The sequence below is a fragment of the Peromyscus leucopus genome, chromosome 3, assembly GCF_004664715.2.
Source record: "Peromyscus leucopus breed LL Stock chromosome 3, UCI_PerLeu_2.1, whole genome shotgun sequence".
NCBI classification, from domain to species: domain Eukaryota; kingdom Metazoa; phylum Chordata; class Mammalia; order Rodentia; family Cricetidae; genus Peromyscus; species Peromyscus leucopus.
The window spans coordinates 38,944,105-38,964,177 of NC_051065.1; the positions used below are offsets into that span (position 1 = coordinate 38,944,105).

General features: G+C 40.0%; 1 protein-coding gene across 3 annotated transcripts in view; it reads right to left on the reverse strand.

Moving 5' to 3' along the window:
* Nucleotides 1-343: 343 nt before the first annotated feature.
* Reln (reelin) overlaps nt 344-20,073 on the reverse strand; it is a 457,868-nt gene continuing 438,138 nt past the window's right edge. The window contains exons 58-65 of one of the 3 annotated variants that reach the window (XM_037203573.1): nt 18,547-18,620; nt 16,659-16,820; nt 15,493-15,650; nt 12,739-12,958; nt 10,852-11,049; nt 10,086-10,184; nt 5,766-5,771; nt 344-1,439 (exon numbers count right to left, since the gene is read on the reverse strand). In XM_037203573.1, the coding sequence (XP_037059468.1) occupies nt 1,343-1,439; nt 5,766-5,771; nt 10,086-10,184; nt 10,852-11,049; nt 12,739-12,958; nt 15,493-15,650; nt 16,659-16,820; nt 18,547-18,620 (1,014 nt within the window). In that variant the 3' untranslated portion in view covers nt 344-1,342. Of the gene's footprint in view, nt 1,440-5,765; nt 5,772-9,373; nt 9,464-10,085; nt 10,185-10,851; nt 11,050-12,738; nt 12,959-15,492; nt 15,651-16,658; nt 16,821-18,546; nt 18,621-20,073 lie in introns of those variants that run through there. The other 2 variants (XM_028890934.2, XM_028890933.2) reach the window with 2 other exon arrangements.

Here is a 20,073-nt window from a genome sequence, read left to right on the forward strand (position 1 = left end):
TAGAAATGTATGAAGGGCTGCTGAGATGGCTCTGTGGATTAAGTGCTTGCTGTAGGAACATGAGAACCTGCGTTTGGACCCTGAGAACCATACGAAAGCTCAGCGAGGCAGCAGGGTTCTGTAATCCCTTTGTGTTTGTGGTAAAGTGGAAGGTGGAGACAGGACAATCCCCAGAAGCTCACGGGCCAGCTAGACTGGCTTGTGTAGCAGTGAGCAACGAGAGACCCTGGCTCAAACAAGATGGGAGCAGAGGAGCAACCCCGTAAGTTGTTGCCCGACCTCCATACACACACACACTCTCTCTCTCACAATAAAAATTAAGTGAATACAAACGAGCTTGAGCTGAATTTTGGACATAATTTTTATTTAAGCACGGGCTTTTAGCATGGCTCACCCTGGAGTGCAGCCTTCTGCCTCATGGATAGTCTGGGGCTACAGGGTGCTGGTGTGACTCAGCTTCCCCAGAAGGTATGAATATGACCCGCAGGGAAAACAACCCATGAAGAGAACACAATGAGGAGAACATCCACCATGTTACAAATCACTTTGTTATCACAGACACAAAATGGCAGTCACTGTTAGTAGATAGCCACAGAACACTTGAAAAAATGGTTTTAGACAAGGTAATCAGAACTTCATTGTGGGAGGGAGATAGGGTGTTCATCCACAATTTTTAAGTAGAAAATATTTCAAGGTCAAACATTTTTACTATCCACAAAATGATGCTAAATCAACATACATGTTAAAGAGCATATTAAAGGAGATAACAGTGTCTTTACAGCAATCATCTTGAATAGGTGTTTGAATTAACTTCCTGCAGAATACAAGTAGATCATAGTTCAGCAGCAAATCATCACAACATAGCAAGTAGACATGGTTTCAATGTGCTGTACTGTGGAGGAGAGTACAAAGGACGAACACTGACAACTTAATCATATGAAACAAGACGCAAAGCTGAAATACAGTCTACGTAAGTAGCTCGGTGAGCAAGGAATGTTAAATACTGTGCTAAAATGCCACTTTAAACATAAAATCTTTAAAACTTTGTGCTTAAACTTCTTTGCCTGTTAAACTATTTCTTATTCTTAATACTGACACTGCAACTGATATTACAACAGATCACAATCTCCATGGACGCACCACATGAAACATTTACTTATGCACAGAGAAGCCACTCATCATTAGTTCACAGTGTGGGAAAGTGGTGTACACTCGGTCTTGAAGGGCTTTCTGTCAGCCAAGTCCTCCATAGATGTTTCCTCATACTGGAAGCAGTGAGAGGAGTTTAAAAAAAACGAGAAGGAACACATCGCATGTTGTAAGGGAAATCAACGTGGCGTCTTCACGGGTGTGGCCTAAGTGACCTTCGTCTTCTGCTGTAGAAGTGCCTGAGCCCATGTTGCCGTGAAAAATTCATCATGTAATTTTGTTTTCGAGTGCTGTTAAAAATCACAAGAGAGGCACAGGCGGGGAGGGAAAGGAGAAAGAGCATGTAAGTCCCATCACTGCATTCATGATCTGATCTAAGGTCCCAAGGCAACCTGACAGTCATTAGAAAACTTTTAGAGTTCAGAAATCATGCTGACTTCACCACCTAGGGACAGAATAATTAGACTTTCCTAGTTTGTTCACTCTCAGGGCACACAAGGAAGAAGCAATGCTAGGCTCCACTATCTCAACAAGCACCTGGGGTTATATTCAATAATCATGTCTTGGTGAAAGAGACATGATACTAAAAAGGTGGTCATTAAAAATACTAAGGACGTGTAACTGAATGTATAACCATATAGATGTGCATTTATATTCTCCCCATCTATACACACACATTCCTACACATACCATACGTGAAGCTGATAAATATACTGAAAATGGATATCAGGACTCTTAGGAAGCTAAATAATAGTTTCGGTGACAGTTACTAATGCTTTGGCATGGTATTTTCCATTTTTTAGACAGGGTTTTGTTATGCTGCCCAGGTTAGCCTCAAACTTATGATTCTTCTGTCTTAGCCCCCAGAGTGTTGGGGTTAGAGGCCTGCACCCCAACTCTCACCTATTTTTTAAAAGTTTTATGATCGATAACATCAGTAAAGTAAGAATTGTAATTTCATACCCTGACCTGGAGGGAAATATATTTATATGTGGCATTAGCATGTGGTTTGAGTACAAAGCTATCAATATCTTCCAAATGTATGGAGTTCTTGAATGCATGGTCTCACGCATGTGGTGAGAGATGACGTCAGTGATAGCATTCTGCCATCAAGGGCAATAGAAAAGGAACTTGAATTAGGGTAGAGGGAGAGGATAATTTATCAATAATCACTATACTAGCAAGGTATAAAATGATGCTTTTTAACAATATCTTCTAGGCACTATACTTAGCTATGAAAATGTAGAAACTTTAAGACGAGAGAATTTTAGTAGTGGTGTTTGGTTATTAGTAGAGATTTACAGGAAGAATCTCAAGGAGATCACACATCAGCTCTACAGCAGCAATGTCTGTCCCGAGACCCTGACAAAAGGCAGATGTGAAACTGAGGCATGTTTTATAAAAGTAAAGTGCTAATACCTTTCCACTTAGGATTTCTGTATTATCAAAATTTTGGGAACTACAAAGCCAAAATGAATATTCACTAGAGACATTTTGGAGAAAAAGAGAAAACAATGTTAGATGTTGAGTTCTGGTAGCCTTCACACCCACTCTACTTGCAAATGATGGTGATGTGTGCATTACTCTAGGTTAATCAGTTTCGATGTCATAGTGGAAAGATGAAGGAAGTGCACCCACGTTTATTAGCTGCTGTGAGCAGTAACTGCTGTTGACGTCAAGTCAAGTCTTGCAAACAGACAATGACTAGTGCACTGAGCTAGTCAAGCACTAGAGAAAGTGTTGTTCTATTTATTCACTACATCTTGGGACTGGCACTTGTGGTCTTCCCGCCAGCATCTGAGGTCACTTTGAGTCCTCTGCATTATCATTATGGTCCCTAAACCAACCTCTGTATCTCCATTTTCCACTGAACAGAAACTGAAATGCTATGAAACATACAATTTATACCTAAGATAACTGTAAGATTGTATGCATGTGTACTAGACCTCGTGCATACACTCTCAGGAAACTTTTCTTCGGAGGTTGGCTTTGTTTTATTAAAAACCTGCCCATAATTCTTACATCTCATAACAACATTCTACACTAGTGATGCCATGCATCTCATGTCCTCCTCACGATGAATCTTGTTTAGATTGCTCCTTTTGATCCACACCAATGCAGACTGCTCTACGCAAAGCTGCCTCTGTCTCCACCAGCTGCACTGGCCACCCTCTAACATCACACCCTCGACTGGTTTTGTTCCAGTGTGTCTGCTGCTGTGCTCACAGCGCCCCTCAACAGTGACTGTTCTGTTCTGAACTCCACAGCACCCGTTTCCTGTGGAACGGAACCTGAACTCCTGTATTTGCTTCCCACGTGTAAGCGTCTGATAATATGGGGCTGTTGTCCAGCTCTCTCCACCCCCAACCACAGCTCTGCACCTCCTGCTTGACCCGTGGGTGTCAAGGCATGCTACTGAACCTTTGGTGACTTACTGATTGGATTCCTGCTGTAAATCATTAACTATAAGGAATAATTGCAGAGTTAAAGCAATGAAATTATTCTGTCAAAACATGTTCAAACACAAAAGTATTCAAAGAAAATTTAAAATGGTTAAATATTTTACACAAAACCCCAAACAAGCAAGATACTTAGTTATCTCATTGTAATTAGATTGATGTGGCTGTGACCTGTACATATGAGAATAAAGACATACTTAACTTTAACTGAAGCTGCTAATAGTGTCAAAGAAAATTCTATATGAAGTTATTTTATTATAGAACTGCTTTAAAACTTCCATCTCTATGTGTAAGAAAAATATTAGCAGGCGGTAGGTTTTTAAAGAGGTTTACTAATTTAGGGGATATTCTAATTCACTGGGCATAGGAGTTTTGAGTCAGGTTGTGTTATGTATCTGTGGATTACCATGATCCTTCATATGTACATTAAAGTGTGTTTGCTTCAGATGTCTGGCATTTATATAATTGTATTTAAGCAGCCACACTTTCAAAGTGTACTGGTAGCTAACTAGTAGTTTGAGTCATTTGCACTGAAGTCTAATGAGGTGGGCTTTTACAGTTCATAAGCCTGTTCATGTACCACAGGGAATGATAATAACAGAATGTCATTTGATTCTAGGCCCATTTAATAAGCCTAAGTGAATATTAAGCAGCTACTCTGTCTTCTAAAATGTCCAACTTACAAGACTGTGTATTAAAGCAGTTTTAATCATATGAGTTTTAAACACATTTAAAATTTTGTATTGGTTTACTTTGTGGGCAACTTACTTTTGCTTTTGATACATGTAGTTATATCTGAGATAATGTCATAGTAGGCGCAACTGAGCTCAAGATTCATTTTTCCATTGCAACCACAGGAGAAAGGAGTTTCTAATTGTAAGCTCAATTTAAGCTGTTTTGAGGTACAATCTAGCATTGGACATGATAATCTGCTTTGGTTATAGATAGAACTAGGTCTTTAAATAATTCTTCAAGTCAAGCCATTGAAAGAAGAGAGAGTTTTCTCTGAGCAGCAGTTTCCTATAACACTGACTGAAATTTCCATTGTTTCAGGGATTTTGAAGACCTAGATAGCATATAGAATTAGAAAATGCATACCTGATTCTGTACAGAAAATATTGGTATTGTGAGATCTTTAAGGAATTTTTGATTCTTCACTCTTTTGAACCATTACTTTTTTTTACAGTTACAATATTAGCTCATTTATTATTATGAAAACAATTCAGTCTGATTTTGAAACATGAATTCTAAAGGATGTGGCAAAACAGGAAGATTAGAAGAATTTGAGCTTGTAGAAATTTAGGTATTTTATTGATCAGTAACTCATTATTTTCAGCAATATGTACAAAAATGACAATTTATATGAAGGCAGAAATAAGAATCCAGTGACTACAGTTGTATATTTCAGAGAAATTTGGGTGAGTTTAGGATGGACGCTGCCATTCAGACTAATCACTGGGCACAGAGGAAGTTGTGTGCCCGATTTCAAGGACATGTACTTTCAGAAAGATCCATACCAATAAGTGGAGTTGCAAATTTCTCTTCTGTTAAATGGAAATGAGGATGATATTTGACCACACACCTCAAGAGACATCAGGATTAAATGAAAAATCTTAACAAACCATTTTACTCTCAAGTCTCGACATTTGTGAAATAGAGGACTTCTTATCAATGGGCATGACCCAGAACTCACAAGTGTTAAGAGTAAAGCTACCCCACTCTGTCAATTATTAACTTAAAATTGGTAAGTCAAGGCACCTTCATGCAAATCCCCTGCCCAACGGGTCTTTTGAAAGACATTAACTACAGACTAGAGATCTTTTGTGTACATTCCTAATTCCACTTCTCATACAGAGTTTATTAACTGTGAGCACTTCAAGGATGTCTAATACAGAGCCAGGCACAGTCGCCCAACGAGAGAATGATGATCACCACACCCCAGCCTATGCTGCTACATCCAATATTGCATATATCCCAGACTTCTCTTAATTTAGCTGAATTTATGTGTATGTTCCAATGTATTCCAATATTGTCTATAACTGAATTTCTAGAAAATTTTCACTTGTAAAGGCTCTTCTACAGAAATTCTCAGCTAGCTTTTGTAAAACTGGAAGAGTGAACAATAAACAATCTCCAGGAGTAGTGAGGATAACTTACCTTACTCTAGCAGAAAACCAGTGACAGCAAATAATGAAATATAATACAAGTTAAAAAATGCCTCTCAACGCATGCAGCACTGTGATTAGTCATAAAAGTCTGATCAGGTTTAGGCGCAATATAGGATTTTTCATCTCTTTTGAAAATAAAAATTCAACATGTTATTTCTTATCCTTCTATACCCAATATAGAGATATGTTTAACTTTTTAATGTAATGCAACATGCAATATTTGCTCATAACCATATGTCAAGGTACATGTAGCTATAACACTACATTTGGCATAAATGTTACATATAAAGCATAAAAATTAATCATTTAATATCTACTGTAAATTTTATCTGAGTTTTCAATTATTTACATTTTAGGTACTGTTAACACCCGAGGAGATTAAAGGAATGGGCTTTAATGGAGACGTCTTCTACATCAGATAACACAGTCAAATTTAATAAAGGAAAATATGATTTGCAACAAATGTAATATGCTCATCTTCATAAATCATTTGTGCCAAAAATGTGACAGTATCTTGATGATGAATAGCAAGAGGGGATGGTCATGATGGAACTTATATTAAAATCTGATAAATGTGTTTAGAGCCAAAGTTAGCAACATATTAGTTTTCAATTTTCAATAAATGTGGCAACAATTTGCTCAATTCACAAAGGCTAACTTTTTACTTGGTGATTTGCTTTCAAGGTACACATGCAGAAATCAGCCCAGTTCATTATACACATGACAGGTTGTGACTGAGACACGCACACAGGAAATGTGATGTGTGAATGGAATGCATAGTTGGGTGAGGGAGATTCTTAGGATAGAAGTGTGAGTGCCCAACAAAAGGGGTTGAGACAACTAACTCTCTTTTACCCTAAGAAGCACCCTACTAGCATGGATCTTGTGAGGGATCTGCCCAAGTGTCTTCATAAACATTTACTGAGAAACAAATATCCTATGCTAGCAAGTGAGTTTCACCCGATTGGCGATGATTGTGTTATGCTATATCATTTAGACTTTATGGAATGAGATCTTTCTGTAAACTAGTGAGGCTGGAAAAAAATGATCTGCCAGTTCAGTGCAGACAGATTAGCAGGAGCTAATCATCGCAAAGGCTTCCATGTTCAGGTCTCACTGGCACTGGATTGCACTGGATTACATCCTCAAACAAGCACAGGGACTTTGCTTGGTGAATGCTAAAAGGGAGGTTTCTATCTTTGTAGTCTGAGGCTGGTCAGATGTTTATGATGCTCAAATCTTTCCACATATAGTCTTTTACAATTAAACCATTAAGTTAAGAATATATTATGTGTCATATTTATTTAGGAAGTGCTACCTTGAAACATTTTTCAAAGGTGTTGAATTTGTTCTCATCAAACTCACATGTCCTTGGTTAATATGGGCAGTAAGGACATTACTCAATGTAAGATACCATGCATGGCCACAGCTTTTCTTTCTAGAGGTTTTTAGCATCTGTTCTTGGTACATATACATACCAGCAAAACTATGACATTAAAGCTAGATTAAAGCATTGTCATGTGGAAAAGAAAATATATTCTAAAAGTTATTTAACTGAAATGTATGTTGCAAAAACATATTAACACCTCTGTCTGCATGTTCAACTAGGTTGTCCCCCCATGTATGTGCCCCAGATTACTTTTCCTTCTCCATGGGGGAGAGGTAATAAACATTATTAGCTCATACAGCTAAAGGTTCTGCTGGGAAGTATAGCCAAGTAAGAAAATTCGATTCACTAGTAGGCTTTATGGACACATTCTACACTTCTTCTTAAATATACATTTTTTTCCATAATAAATTTTGTAGTATTTATGAATAATATGAGCCTCAGCTAGATTCTATATGTCTTCAGAGTTGAAGGACAACAGGGTTGTTATAGTTTATTTTCCTGAGTTATCTGGAACTTTCTATCATATACTCATCAAATGAATAAATTGTCTTACAAAGAAAGCTACCAAGTATATATTAGTGACTGTCTTAAAACTTTTGTGATTCTTACAAAAAGGAAATACTTTGAAATGTTATAGTGGCATTAAATCTTATCTTAGGAACAGAGAAAAAAAATATAAAATTATAGTCCTAAAACAGAATTCTTTAGAAATATGTCTATTAAGATTCATTTTTTGAATTGAGCTCTGTGAAATATATATTTTTTCTAAAATAAGGGAAATACAGTACTTCTATAATTTTAACAAATTTTGAGATGTCACTAAAGATACATCATTTGTTTCTAAAATTTTCTGTACTTTTATTATGTAGTATAAGTGTAAAGTTTTAATTTCCCGATGAGTCACTGAAAGACTTGGAGTGAAACAAGCTTTGTCACACCCCACACCCATGCTGGTGTTCTCATTGTTCAAGGGTTTAGCATCCTAAAGCTCTGAGGCAATGATGCAGGGTCAGAGCAGGCAGATCCTGGCAAGTGATAAGTCTTTAAAATCTTAAAACTCTGGGACTGAATGAAAATGAAGTCTTATAATAGAGATTCCAGTTCCAGAATGTAATAAGAATTTCTGTCTTATGTCAGTATCATGATGCTGGTGGTTGCTTACAAAAATTAATACCAACACCAGGTATTCCAGAAGGTTCTCTTGGGGACAGGCAGGAAGGCTTCCTGATGGAAATCTGAGAGTCTCTGAGGCAGCAGGTAACAGGGAACTGAGTTTTGTTTTCCAGTTGTGAAGGGGTTACACCACACTGAGATAGTACATTCTGGAGACAACAGGGGCTCGAATGGGCGGGAGTGGAAAGTATCTAATCAGATGCGTGGTATTCTGAGAATCTGCGCACCTGTCAAGGACAGACTTAGCATTCTGCTTTCTGTTGAGAATGGGAAAGTTTTGAAGTTTCTAGGGGAGCTGATTTTTTGTCAGGCGCCAGAGGCCCTGTTTATACAGGTTGTCTTGGCAGAAGGCTTGAAAGAGATGTGATTATTGACTCTGGGTCAATTCACAAGAAGCACCAAAGCACTTTAAAGAGTGATGCTCAGTTTTTAGTGCAGATGAGGCAACTCCTTCAGAGGAAGGCCCGCTTCCCAGGGATTCTGAGCATCCGTGAAAGGGAGAGAGCTCAGGGCATCATGGCTCTAGAATTGGATTCTGGTCTATTGAACATTTCTCTTTCTCCTTCCTGTGCACACACATATATGTGATTGTTTACAGTCTTTAAGAGCCCAAGTTATTCTACTCTCCTGGAATAATGTAGTTGGAGGAAATCAATAGCGAAATAAAACACCAGCCTCATATTTAGATTCAAGGGTCTGACTGTTATTGTAAACTTAGATTTTTTTGTCTTGAGGAGGCAGAGCCCAGCAAGTGGTCCAAAAGCAGCAGCGCGCACAGTGGGAGCGTGTGTGGGGACCGGGTTGTTCTTGGAATTGGGATTGATATGGATGCCATGCAAGCAGGTGCCTCAGTGACAGCTAAGACAAGGGCTAGCTCAAGACTGGAGAATTCAGCTCATGGCTATGATTGAAAGAAAACAAATCCGGTAGTTTTCCTACCAATTAATGATTGAAATTTGCTTTCAAAATGACCGAAATCAGCCACATGACTGATTTCATTTTGGATCTGGTAAACAGAATGAACATTTGAACCTATCTACCGAGAAGATTCGCCTCTCCTTGCCAACAACTTGGAGCCACCAGTTCGAACTCGTCGAGACATAAGCATCCCAGTTTTACAGGAACTAGATTATTAGAGAAAAAGCAAGTCATCTCTTTGCAAGGGAACAGTCAACCCAGCCAGAGGAGAGTGGTGTCAGCGCCTCTACATGGGACAGACAAGGGGGAGGGCACCTTTAACTCTTGGGCGATGGGATTGTCAGAAGGAATGTGAGACCACAGACTCTCTGTTCTAGTTACAATAAATTCCTCAAATGTAGAATGCCTCTGGGGCTGATATAGGTCTTCACTATGGGCTCATCCACCATGAACATTATGTATATAGACCAGCACAGATCATTCTTTTAGGAAGTCATTCTATTTTGTAAGGCAACCCAGATCAAGCATAAGACATCATTTCCCATTTACCCAGAGACTTCTATTTTATTGAATTTGACCAATCCTGCCAATCCTTAAATAAACATTTTATGTATCAAAGTTTTCTAAAGCCCATTAAACTACATTCAGGGCTTTGTTTGACTTCACTGTTGACTTGAACTATCCTGTAGTTGCTGAAGAGTGTTAGCCACAAGTGGCCCTTTGGGGACTTTCTCATCAGGTCTACTTCTTACTGAATCAAGGAGCATGCCAGGTCAAAGCAACTTCAAGCCAGAAACGGACACAGGATGCTAAACAGCAGATACTCACAGGACGACTTCCACATGGTCCAAAGCCCATTGATCATGACCTGTTCCATTGTGGCGTGGTTGCCACCAGCGCAGTAAAACTCCTTTCATCCGTGCCTCCCTGGGTCATAGACAGAAGGACACAGAGGTTGAATGTTTAAGAAACAGACCTTTCTTCTGGTAGGTGATCTGCAGATTTCAGACGCTTCAGTGGGCTAACCTAAGTCAAGAGCATGTTGCAAAATAGAATCCAGATTTCCTTAGTGCCTAGTACTCTTCTCAGCAGTATGGAATTTTATTGGCAACTTAAAGGCTAGTTATAGTGGTCCAGCTTTCTCCCTCCTTCCCTTTGTTCTAACATTATCTGGAAAAACAACATGTTTATCCACAAACATGAAATGCTTTCTGTGACAGGCTCTGTTAGAAGTTGGGTGAACAATGCTAAGCAAAGGTGATATGGCAGCATGTTCTCCAGACTTCCAAATGGTCACTCCAACTCAAGGTTGCTGTTTTCCAAAGGGTAAGAAATACTGTTTAAAGGATGGGAATATGCACAGTGTCTTTGCATTTAGTTTTCTACTCATACCCTCTTGCCCTCCTATCTTGATTAGTTATCTGCCTCTGGACCTACTGGAAAATAGTAACACAATGTTGGTGGTCTGGGATGTCTTGGCTCTGCCACTGCCTGAGTTCATGGCATTGACCCAATAACCACCCAACTCCCATGTCCAACCCAGCGATTCACAGGAATAGGCGGGAGATTATGCATTTCCCTTCAGGCCACGTACAGAGGGACATTGTAAGACACCCGCTGAGCTTGTGTAAAGTCCTTCGGCTGGTGCTGAGCAATGACATGCCAGGTGATGCCGTTGTTGACGCTGTACTGCAGCAGCACAGCCCTGTCCACGGCGTGGGGACCACTGAGGTCGCTGTTGCAGCTGTCCGTCTGGGACGTGCTCCCAATTTGTAAGACAAACATGATTTTGCTGAAAATACAGGGAAATCAACTTTAGATGAAAGCTGGAAACATTAAAGGAGGAAGAAGTTCTCAATCTTTGTTTTTCCTAAAGTCCTTAATTCCAGAGTTCATAATACAGTTGGGTATCTGTGGGTTCCACACCTGAAGATTCAACCAATTACACATACAAGATATTCTGGAAAAATCTGTTCTGAATGTGCACAGTCTTCACCTCCTCTGTCATTCCTCAAGCAAGATAGTGTACCATGCACCTGCATTGTTTACATGTTGTATTGGGCACTGTAAATCATGTAGAGATGATCTGAATTACACAGGAGCATTAGCGTAGTAAGTGCAAGTACTACATCAAAGAGGGACTTGAACATCCATGGGGGATTCTGGAACCAATCTCCTATGTTTACCAAGGGGTGACTGTACAATAAAATCAGATATGAATAAACAGTTCTGACTTTGAAAGATGTGTCCCTTTTTTCATGCTGCTGGATAGAATCCCTCCCCACCCCCATACCTTCTGTAACATGGGCCAAGCAGCTGAGGACATGGAACACAATCACAATATGTGTGCTGTAAGCTTTTTACAAATTGCTCTGAGCTGAATAGCATCTGGATAAGGATAAATCATCATGTATATTTTTGGAAAGGTTTTCTGGATCAGATGAAGGAAAGCTGAAGCAGAATGTGCAGGCTCAGGCTCACATCTGTTCTCTGTTAGATGGCTTTCCCCAGACATCGTTATCCTTAGAAGACATAGCTCTCTGTGTGGTGTGTGGTGTTTGTACGCACCTGTTTTGGGGGGGGGGGGGTAGATGTGCACACGTGTGTGTGGCGGTCAGGGGTCAATGTCAGCTGTTTCAAGAGCTTTTCCTCCTGGCTGTTGTGATTCAGTTAGCTGGGCGGTCTTTAGCTCTGCCTCCCCAGGGCCAGGATTACAGCTGCACTCCTACACTTGGCTTTGTATCCGTTCTGCGGTTCTCATGCTTGCATGGCAGCCTCTTTACCCACTGAGCCAACTTCTCAGCCCTCAGACATGGGTTTTAAACAAAGAAACATATCCCCATAAGGTCACCCGTGTGGCTCCTGGACGCTTGCCACTGTTCAGCAGGAACTCCAGTCCAGTGCATTGTGGCTCTTTAAAACTTTGGAATCTTTACTCATATTCTGGTTTTGGCAAAATGGCTGATAAGGGGAAATGGTGAAGAATCTCCAGGGTCTCCCTACATCACTTCTATAATACATGTATGCAGCTTCTGCTCACTCTATTCTGTTAATGAATATCCAGTTCCTGTACATGTGAATAATTGAAAATCTTATCATCCTTTATTTCTATTTACTGAATTTATTATAGATGCCAAACATAGGTATATATTTGTATATATACACATTTTCACATTATATTTACATACTTTGCTGTGGCTAACATTAAGTTATCTATGTAGATTTTCCTTATCCATTCTCTCCATCATGTTTAGCTATTTCTACTACAGTATCACCACTTAGCTAGTATTGTGTGGGGAGAAATAGCAAAGACTTCCTATGATAAATTTATAGCATGATAGTTCTGAGTTGTTCAAACACACAATGATTCTTTGATATTAAGGCTTCCTTGCTTAGTGGAAATTTTTGCATGGCGTTCATGATCAGATTTGGGGTTGTGATCAGTTCCTGTGTCTTGAATATGGTACAAGGGTTTGCTCACCTTGCTCGAGTGAGATCCAGTGGCTTGGTAGCAGCTTGTCTTATCTGACAACCATTAAAGTAGAGTGAGTCTCCATGGGCATAGGGTGCCAGCTGCCCACAGCCACTTCCGATGACACCACCCTGAATCGTTTCCCAGTTGGCTTCAGTGACTCTTGCTGATTCAAAATTATCTTTAATGTAACTTGGAAGCTCGTGACTGAAAACAGAGCAATCATCCCCTGGGGAAAAGGAGGAATGGTCACAGGGTTTGGCATCAGCTGGAATAAACATAACTCTCCAAGAGTGAGACAATATCCAAGCTTCAGGTTTGAGCCACTCTTACTGCAAGAAGAGTGAAGTACTAGGGCTGACTCAGACTCCCAGGAGCAACCACTGCTCGTGTGTTTAAGCAACTATTGGCTTATGTTGAGAAAAGTCCCATTAGTTTTGAGTCAATGCTTTTTAAAACATGTGCACGTGAATGTACTTAATCTATTGTTTACACGCTACAGCATCTGGCCAGGTCTGTGTGTTTACCAGTGTTGGGTTTCAGCAGGGAGTTTTCACCCTTGCATAGGAGGCCAATCTAATTTCTTTTTGTCCCATCACAATTTTGTAGAAACTAGATACGCTGTGTTCTTTGTCTCATCCCACTTTCTCCCTGATGAGTCCCGAAAGCACAGTCTATGTCTCAATTCTGCATTGGATGCTAGCACCTAGCACAGTATTCAGCAACGATGCTGGGATAAATAAATGAATAATAAGTAAACTGGAAATGTCTCTCAGGGACCACTAAGGTAAGATACTGGTGTATAAGACATTAAATGAGTGAATGTGTGCATGTTTACATTTCTCCTTGATTTGAACTGTACACATGTTCTAAATGCCCACAATAGTTCAAAATCAAAAGGCTCTACTTATGTTGGGTCAGGGAAGAGGGAAAATTCCAGACAGCTGGGCCTTCTCATGAGACATTTGATTCATTAATTTGCCCAAAGTTAAAATTCTTCAGCTAATACCCAGACAGACTCAGCTGGTCTCAGCAGCAGTGATAACAGGGGAGGAAAGAGGTGGGTAAGTAATTTTCAACATCAGAGTTGTGCAGGCGCCTACATTAATCATATTCATTTCATCTGGAGGCAAAGAAATAGCATCAACCAAGAAATTTAAATGGATCTCACTGTAGAATTCAAATATATATATTCTAACATGATATTCTTGGGGAAGTTGTATAATTCTGATCTTCTTTAGATAAATCAGCTGTGAGAACTGGCGAGGTTGATTGGAAAGAAAAATTCAGGACCCGGTTGTCTTTACCAGCTCTGTGGTTTTTTACAAGTCTCTTACCCTCCCTGAGTCTCAGTTTCCTTATTTATTGAATGGGAATGGTCATTTTGACCACAGGTAACTTATAGGACTATCATAAATTCTAAGTGACTCTATAGAATGGGGATAGTCTATGCAAACAATAAAATCAAGACAGTGTAAAGTTCAAAGATTTCTCAGCTCTGCTAAATGGCAATTATTAAGCTATGAGGATATATATAATAAATATGCAATAACATAGGTTGGAACCTGCAGAAACATTTGGATGAAGGTAAAGCAGGACTGGCAGGCATTTTCCTACCACGTGCATGTCCGACCAGATTAGCCCAAATACATTCAGCCTCTAGAAGCCCAAGCAGTAGGAATTAACTTGGTTGTGTGAAGTGTTTTTCCCTCTAGGGGCACAGTGACCTGAACACTCAGATCATCAGATACAACTGTGGACTGATGGTAGATGGATCTTGGGAGGTGGAGTCTCATTGACACTGATGATGTATTTAAAGAGAGACAGCAAGAAAAGGCCGGAAACCGAGTGTTGAGTGTGGCTGGGACAGGAAGCTAATGGGAAAGACAGGGAATATAAGGCACCACAAGATGTCCTGAGTGAATTTATTCTGACTCAGTTACTTACAACTTTAAATCATTACGTACAGAATTTATCAAGTTGATTTCAGTCTTTTATTTCATGCATGTATGTGAGGCATCTTTGAGTATAAGTGTATATGCAGGTGCATAAGTGTTCATGCACATGTATATGTGTATGTAGTGGCCAGGGGACAACCTTAGATGTCATCATCAGGAATGTCATCCACCTTCTTTGAATTAGCTTCTAGACTAGTGGCCAACTCAGCCCCACAGAACCTTCTGTCTCTGTCCCCAGTGCTTACATGACAAGTGTGTAACGCCATACATAGCTGGTCTCTGTGCTCCCCCCCCTTGCACCAATCCCTGCTTACATGACAAGTGTGTAACACCATGGCTACTATTTTTTTTAGCTGAGGATCGAACCCAGGGCCTTGTGCTTGCGAGGCAAACGCTCTACCACTTATTACGTGAGTTGTGGGGATTGAACTCAGGTCCTTGAACTTGCAAACCAAGTGCTTTACTGACTGAATCATCCCCCCTAACTCCTCAGTCTACCTTTAAAACTGAATTTCAGGGAGCAGAAGAGGAACTATTTCGGGGGGAAGAAGGGGGGCATGTGTAAATATTATAACAAGAGCCAGCATTTTGTAGGCCAGCTAAAAAATAATTTAAGAATGCTTTCAGGAACATAGATCAAGACTGTTTGAGAATTCATTCCAAAGATAGTAACTCAGTGGTCAAAGGTTGTTGACCTCACACTTCTGAGCCTGGTTTTCCAACCACTTCCTAGTGTACTTCCTGTGTATGTAAGACAAGGAGCCCACGGTGTCCTGCCTCGGGACAGCCCAGGCGGGGTTCAGACCTTGGAAGCCTTCGTCACAGATGCAGACCGCACCAGTGGTGCAGTAGCCACGCCCACTGCAGAGCTTGGGACAGGCCTCTCCAATGTACACGTGGTCGATGGCCCAGCTTTGCTTCTCAGTTTCTTCCCCTTTCTGGATCCAGCGGAACTGTGTGGCACTGAGAGACCAAAGAACAAAGATAGGCATCAGGGTGTTACTCTGCCTATTTTGCTCAGCCTCCGCCTGTGGGAATGGAGATCTGAGGAAAGAGCTCAAATTTCTACCCAAAGTACCCCAAAGCAGAGAGTTGTTCATTATGCAGAATTGGCATATGTTTCCTCACATGCCTCTCTGAAAGCTGTATCTTCTCTAAAGTTTTCTCTTCTTTTGCTTAGGTATATGCATGTACACACACATGTAAGGTACAAATGCATGTGTGTGCTCGTATGCAATGTGTGTGGAAGCCAGCATCAATCGGTCAATCTCAAGTGTTATCCTTTCTATTTATGAGAATTTCCACATATAATGTATCATTTATACACACACACACACACACACACACACATATAAATATACATACATACACACATATGTATAATAATGTATCATTTTCTAAATCTTTCAGTGAATGCTGCTCTGGGGAAAATCACACACTGGCCTAGTTATCCTCAGCTTTCTGTAGCCTGGTAACCAGGAGCTACGCATGTCTGCATGAGCAACACAGCTTAGGGTGGAAAGCTTAGGGCAGAACTGGCTTCAACTCCAGTCTCTGTGTAGGATCTACCATTCAGGATGTGTGAGTAAGTGTTGCACATGTATGATATGTAGTTAAAAACTATGAGCTCCATGAATAATTTATATATATGCTCCTTTTCTTGGGACACGGGATGGCAATTAGAGTCCTCAGGCCATAGCTCAAACTGTTTCCATCTTTCTGCATGACCTTGGAGCAGTGGTTCTCAACCTGTGGGTCAGGACCCCTTTGGGGGTTGAACGACCCTTTACAGGGGTCCCCTAAAGACCATTGGAAAACATAGATATTTACACTACAGTTCATAACAGTAGCGAATTTACAGTTATGAAGCAGCAACGGAAATAACTGTGGTTCGAGTCACAACATGAGGAACTGTGAGAACCATAGGGCTGCCTGACGGTCCCACTAGGCTTCCCTGTGCAGGCAACCCACCTGGAGGAGACATGGTCCGGCAGCTGGATGGTGATCCTCTTCCAGCTGGAGCTGTTGACGGCATTATAAATGGTGGCTTCGTGGAACTGGAAGGGGGAGCAGCCGATGCTGTTGGAGGAGGAGGGTAGGCACTGGGTCTGCACAAGCTGCCAGGAGTCAGAGCTGCAGCAGTCAAAAGGGTCGCATCAGACAAGTCAGCAGGAGTAGGTGACATATTAACGTCAGACAATGCTTCGAATAGGATTAAATAATTTTCATGTGAACCTCCTTGTTTTAAAAAGATTCATTTCTATTTTATGTATATGAATGTTTGCCTGCATGCATGCATGTGTACTACATGTGTGCAGTTCCTGCAGAGGATAGAAGAGTCCCAGATCCCCTGGGACTGAAATTATAGATAGTTCTGAACCACTGAGCGCTGGGAACTTTGGGAGAACAGCTAGTGCTCTTAACTGCTGAACCATCTCTCTAGCTACCCCTCTTTAAAGATTTATTAATTTAGAATTTCCTCTTTTGAAACTCATATTAATTATAGACCACTGAATCACTGCAAATAATTTAAAAATAACCCTGAAGTTATATACATACAAGTGACATTAAATGAACCCAGAACGTTTTATTTTTATATCTATGCATTTATACATGTCTGTATTAATAACAATTAAAGAAAAAGAGGGCATAGATTTTAGAGGGAGTGAGGGATGGAAAAGAGGAAATGGAAGGGGAGAATGATGTCATTATACCCCAATTAAAAATACATTATATAAAAAATAAAAGCTATCCCCTCCAAATACCTCATGGGAAAGGTTTGAGGGAGAGGAACTGGGAGTGGGGTGGCGTGGAGTGAGGAAAGGGATCAGGGGAAGTGATCTAATTCTACTTCAATTAAAACCTATTCAAAATTTAAAATTTTTTAAATTTATTTAAAATTCTATTTCAAAAAAAAAAAAAAAAGAAAGAAAAGATCACACCAAAACACAAAACAGAACCTCTTCTAGGTTACCCATACTCCAGGGGTTGGCCCTACACTCATGCACATATGAGCAGCTCTTATAGGAATGAGTGGGTTATAAAGAAAGAAAAAGAGAATATGAATTTGGAAGGTCTGTAGGGGTGTGTTATGGAAGGAGTTGGAGGGGGGAGAGTGAGTGGATATGATAAAAATACCTTGTATATATATATAATATATATATATATATATATGAAATTCTCATAGCATATAAAACAAAAAACTTCTCATTAGATGTGTATTAGCTCTGTAAAACCACACTAATGTATTCACAGACAACAGAATAAAATGATAGCATGTAGAAGAATGAACTCAAGTAACTTCTCACTAGAAACATACTCAGAACTGGTTGACTTAACATAATGTAATTAAGTTTTCAAAGTGATGGTAGCAGACAGCAACAAGGGAAACGCCCATGTCAGGCTCCATTCGCCACTGCTAACGTGCTGTAGGAGGCAAGACTCCAGCAGGAGCACATTCAGAGCATCAGCTTATTAAATTTTTTTCTGAAAGTTGGGTGAAAATTAGCAACATGAACAAAATAGTTCTCCAGGAACCAACTCGATGTAATGTTTCTCAGCAGCTGCCCAGTGTGAAAACTGACTTTCTTCTTTGGTTTGAAAGAAAAATGTGAAGACCTATAGGTAAATTTATGCTAGTGATATTTATATGAATGTACACAGGAGCTGACAGGGCCTCCATAGGTGTGCCAGGCTGCCTCAGTCTACCCAGTCCTGGCATTACAAGAGCCCCAATCTCCTGAAAGCTTTCAATCCGCTTTCAATACACAAAATTGATTCTTTGCAAGTGGCTACCTTAACATTAGACACGTTTGAATTGTTTTCAAGTTTCGAAGAAATGTAAAATAATTACACTAACCTTGCATCCTTAGTGTATTCCAGCATTACAGAATGAAGGTCACCACACGAAGTGGCTTCACAACCCACCACAATCTAAAACAAACAGAAGCAATCAATAAACAAGCTAGACTAAATGATATCCAATGTGACTAATCAGAAATCCTATTTCTCAATATCAGGACTCTAATGGGCAATCAAATATTCAGAGAAAGTTTTACAAGCAGCTTGCCGGTGCATGAAGAATTCATTCTTAGAGCTATTAAAACATTCAACTTTCAAAGAAGCTGCGAATTAAGGATTTTAAGGTATTATCTCTACTAATTTAACTAATATATCTTATTACATAAATTTAGATAAGCTAAATTGGGTAAAAAATATTATAAGGAGAATTTATGGAAAGAAATTGAAAGTATCTAATGCAAAACATGCCCACTGACATCTTAACTGCTTTGATGCCGCTATAAGTTTTTATTTGGAACTGATAACAACAAATTTAATTACTTTAATAGCCATTCTCAATGCTGTTTCTCCTTTTCAGTATTATCTGCAATTAAATATTTGAGCCATTAATAATGCATGAATGATTTATAAAGTTTGGTGACTCAAATGTAAGTTCTAATTGTTGATTTAATCAACAAGTCCTTTTTCACTGCTGGTATTAGGGGAAGTCAGTGTTAAAAATTTCAGGCATAAAACTCATAAATGAGACATTTAAAATTCAAGGTTAGAATAAGAAGCGTAGCCCAGTAGTAGTAGTGGGAATCTAAGACACACATATATAACACAGCTGATTAAATGAACTGGAAAATAATCCATCCAATAGGTGCATGTGAGCCGACCCTGAAAAACAGAGAGCATCTGAGGGTAGAAGTGGAGAAAAGCTGTTTAGGAGGGAGCAAGTATGAGTGGACACGAATCCAGAGCTCTGAGTGCAGGAGACTGGACCCAAGTAGAGAGGGGACAGAATCCTGGGGGATGATGCTGGAGTGATGAGCTGAGTTCCACACCCTGGGATACAGATAAACAAGTGTTTGATCTTCACTTGCTAAGAACAGAAAGCCACCAAAGACTTGAGGAATGGAAGGATGGACCAAGAGCTATGCTACTAAAGCTAATCTGACTCTGACTTCAAAGTTAGGGATGGAGAGAGACTGGAAGTCAGAGGGGAACTTGATGGATGTGAATGGACATAACAGTGCAGAAGAGATCTGATGGGGTGAGGGAAGAACACAGGAAGTGACGACATGTGGAAAGTGGTGTTGCTGTCAGCAGAGACGGGGTAACTGGAAAGAGGAGTTGGTGTGGGATGGAAGATGCTGACTTGCCATGACACATACTGAACTGAAGTGTCCATGTGCAAGTCAGAAATGTGTAGGAAACTGCTAAAAAATAGTTAGCTGGAGCTATGGCTCAGGAGGTAAAGGGGCCCATAGTTAAGCCTGATGATGTGAGTTTGATCCCTGCAGTACAAAAGATTAAAAAATTCTCTAGTTCTTTGAGGCTTTGGGAGCTGCAACTGTGCTAATGTACAGGTTTGTGAAATTGG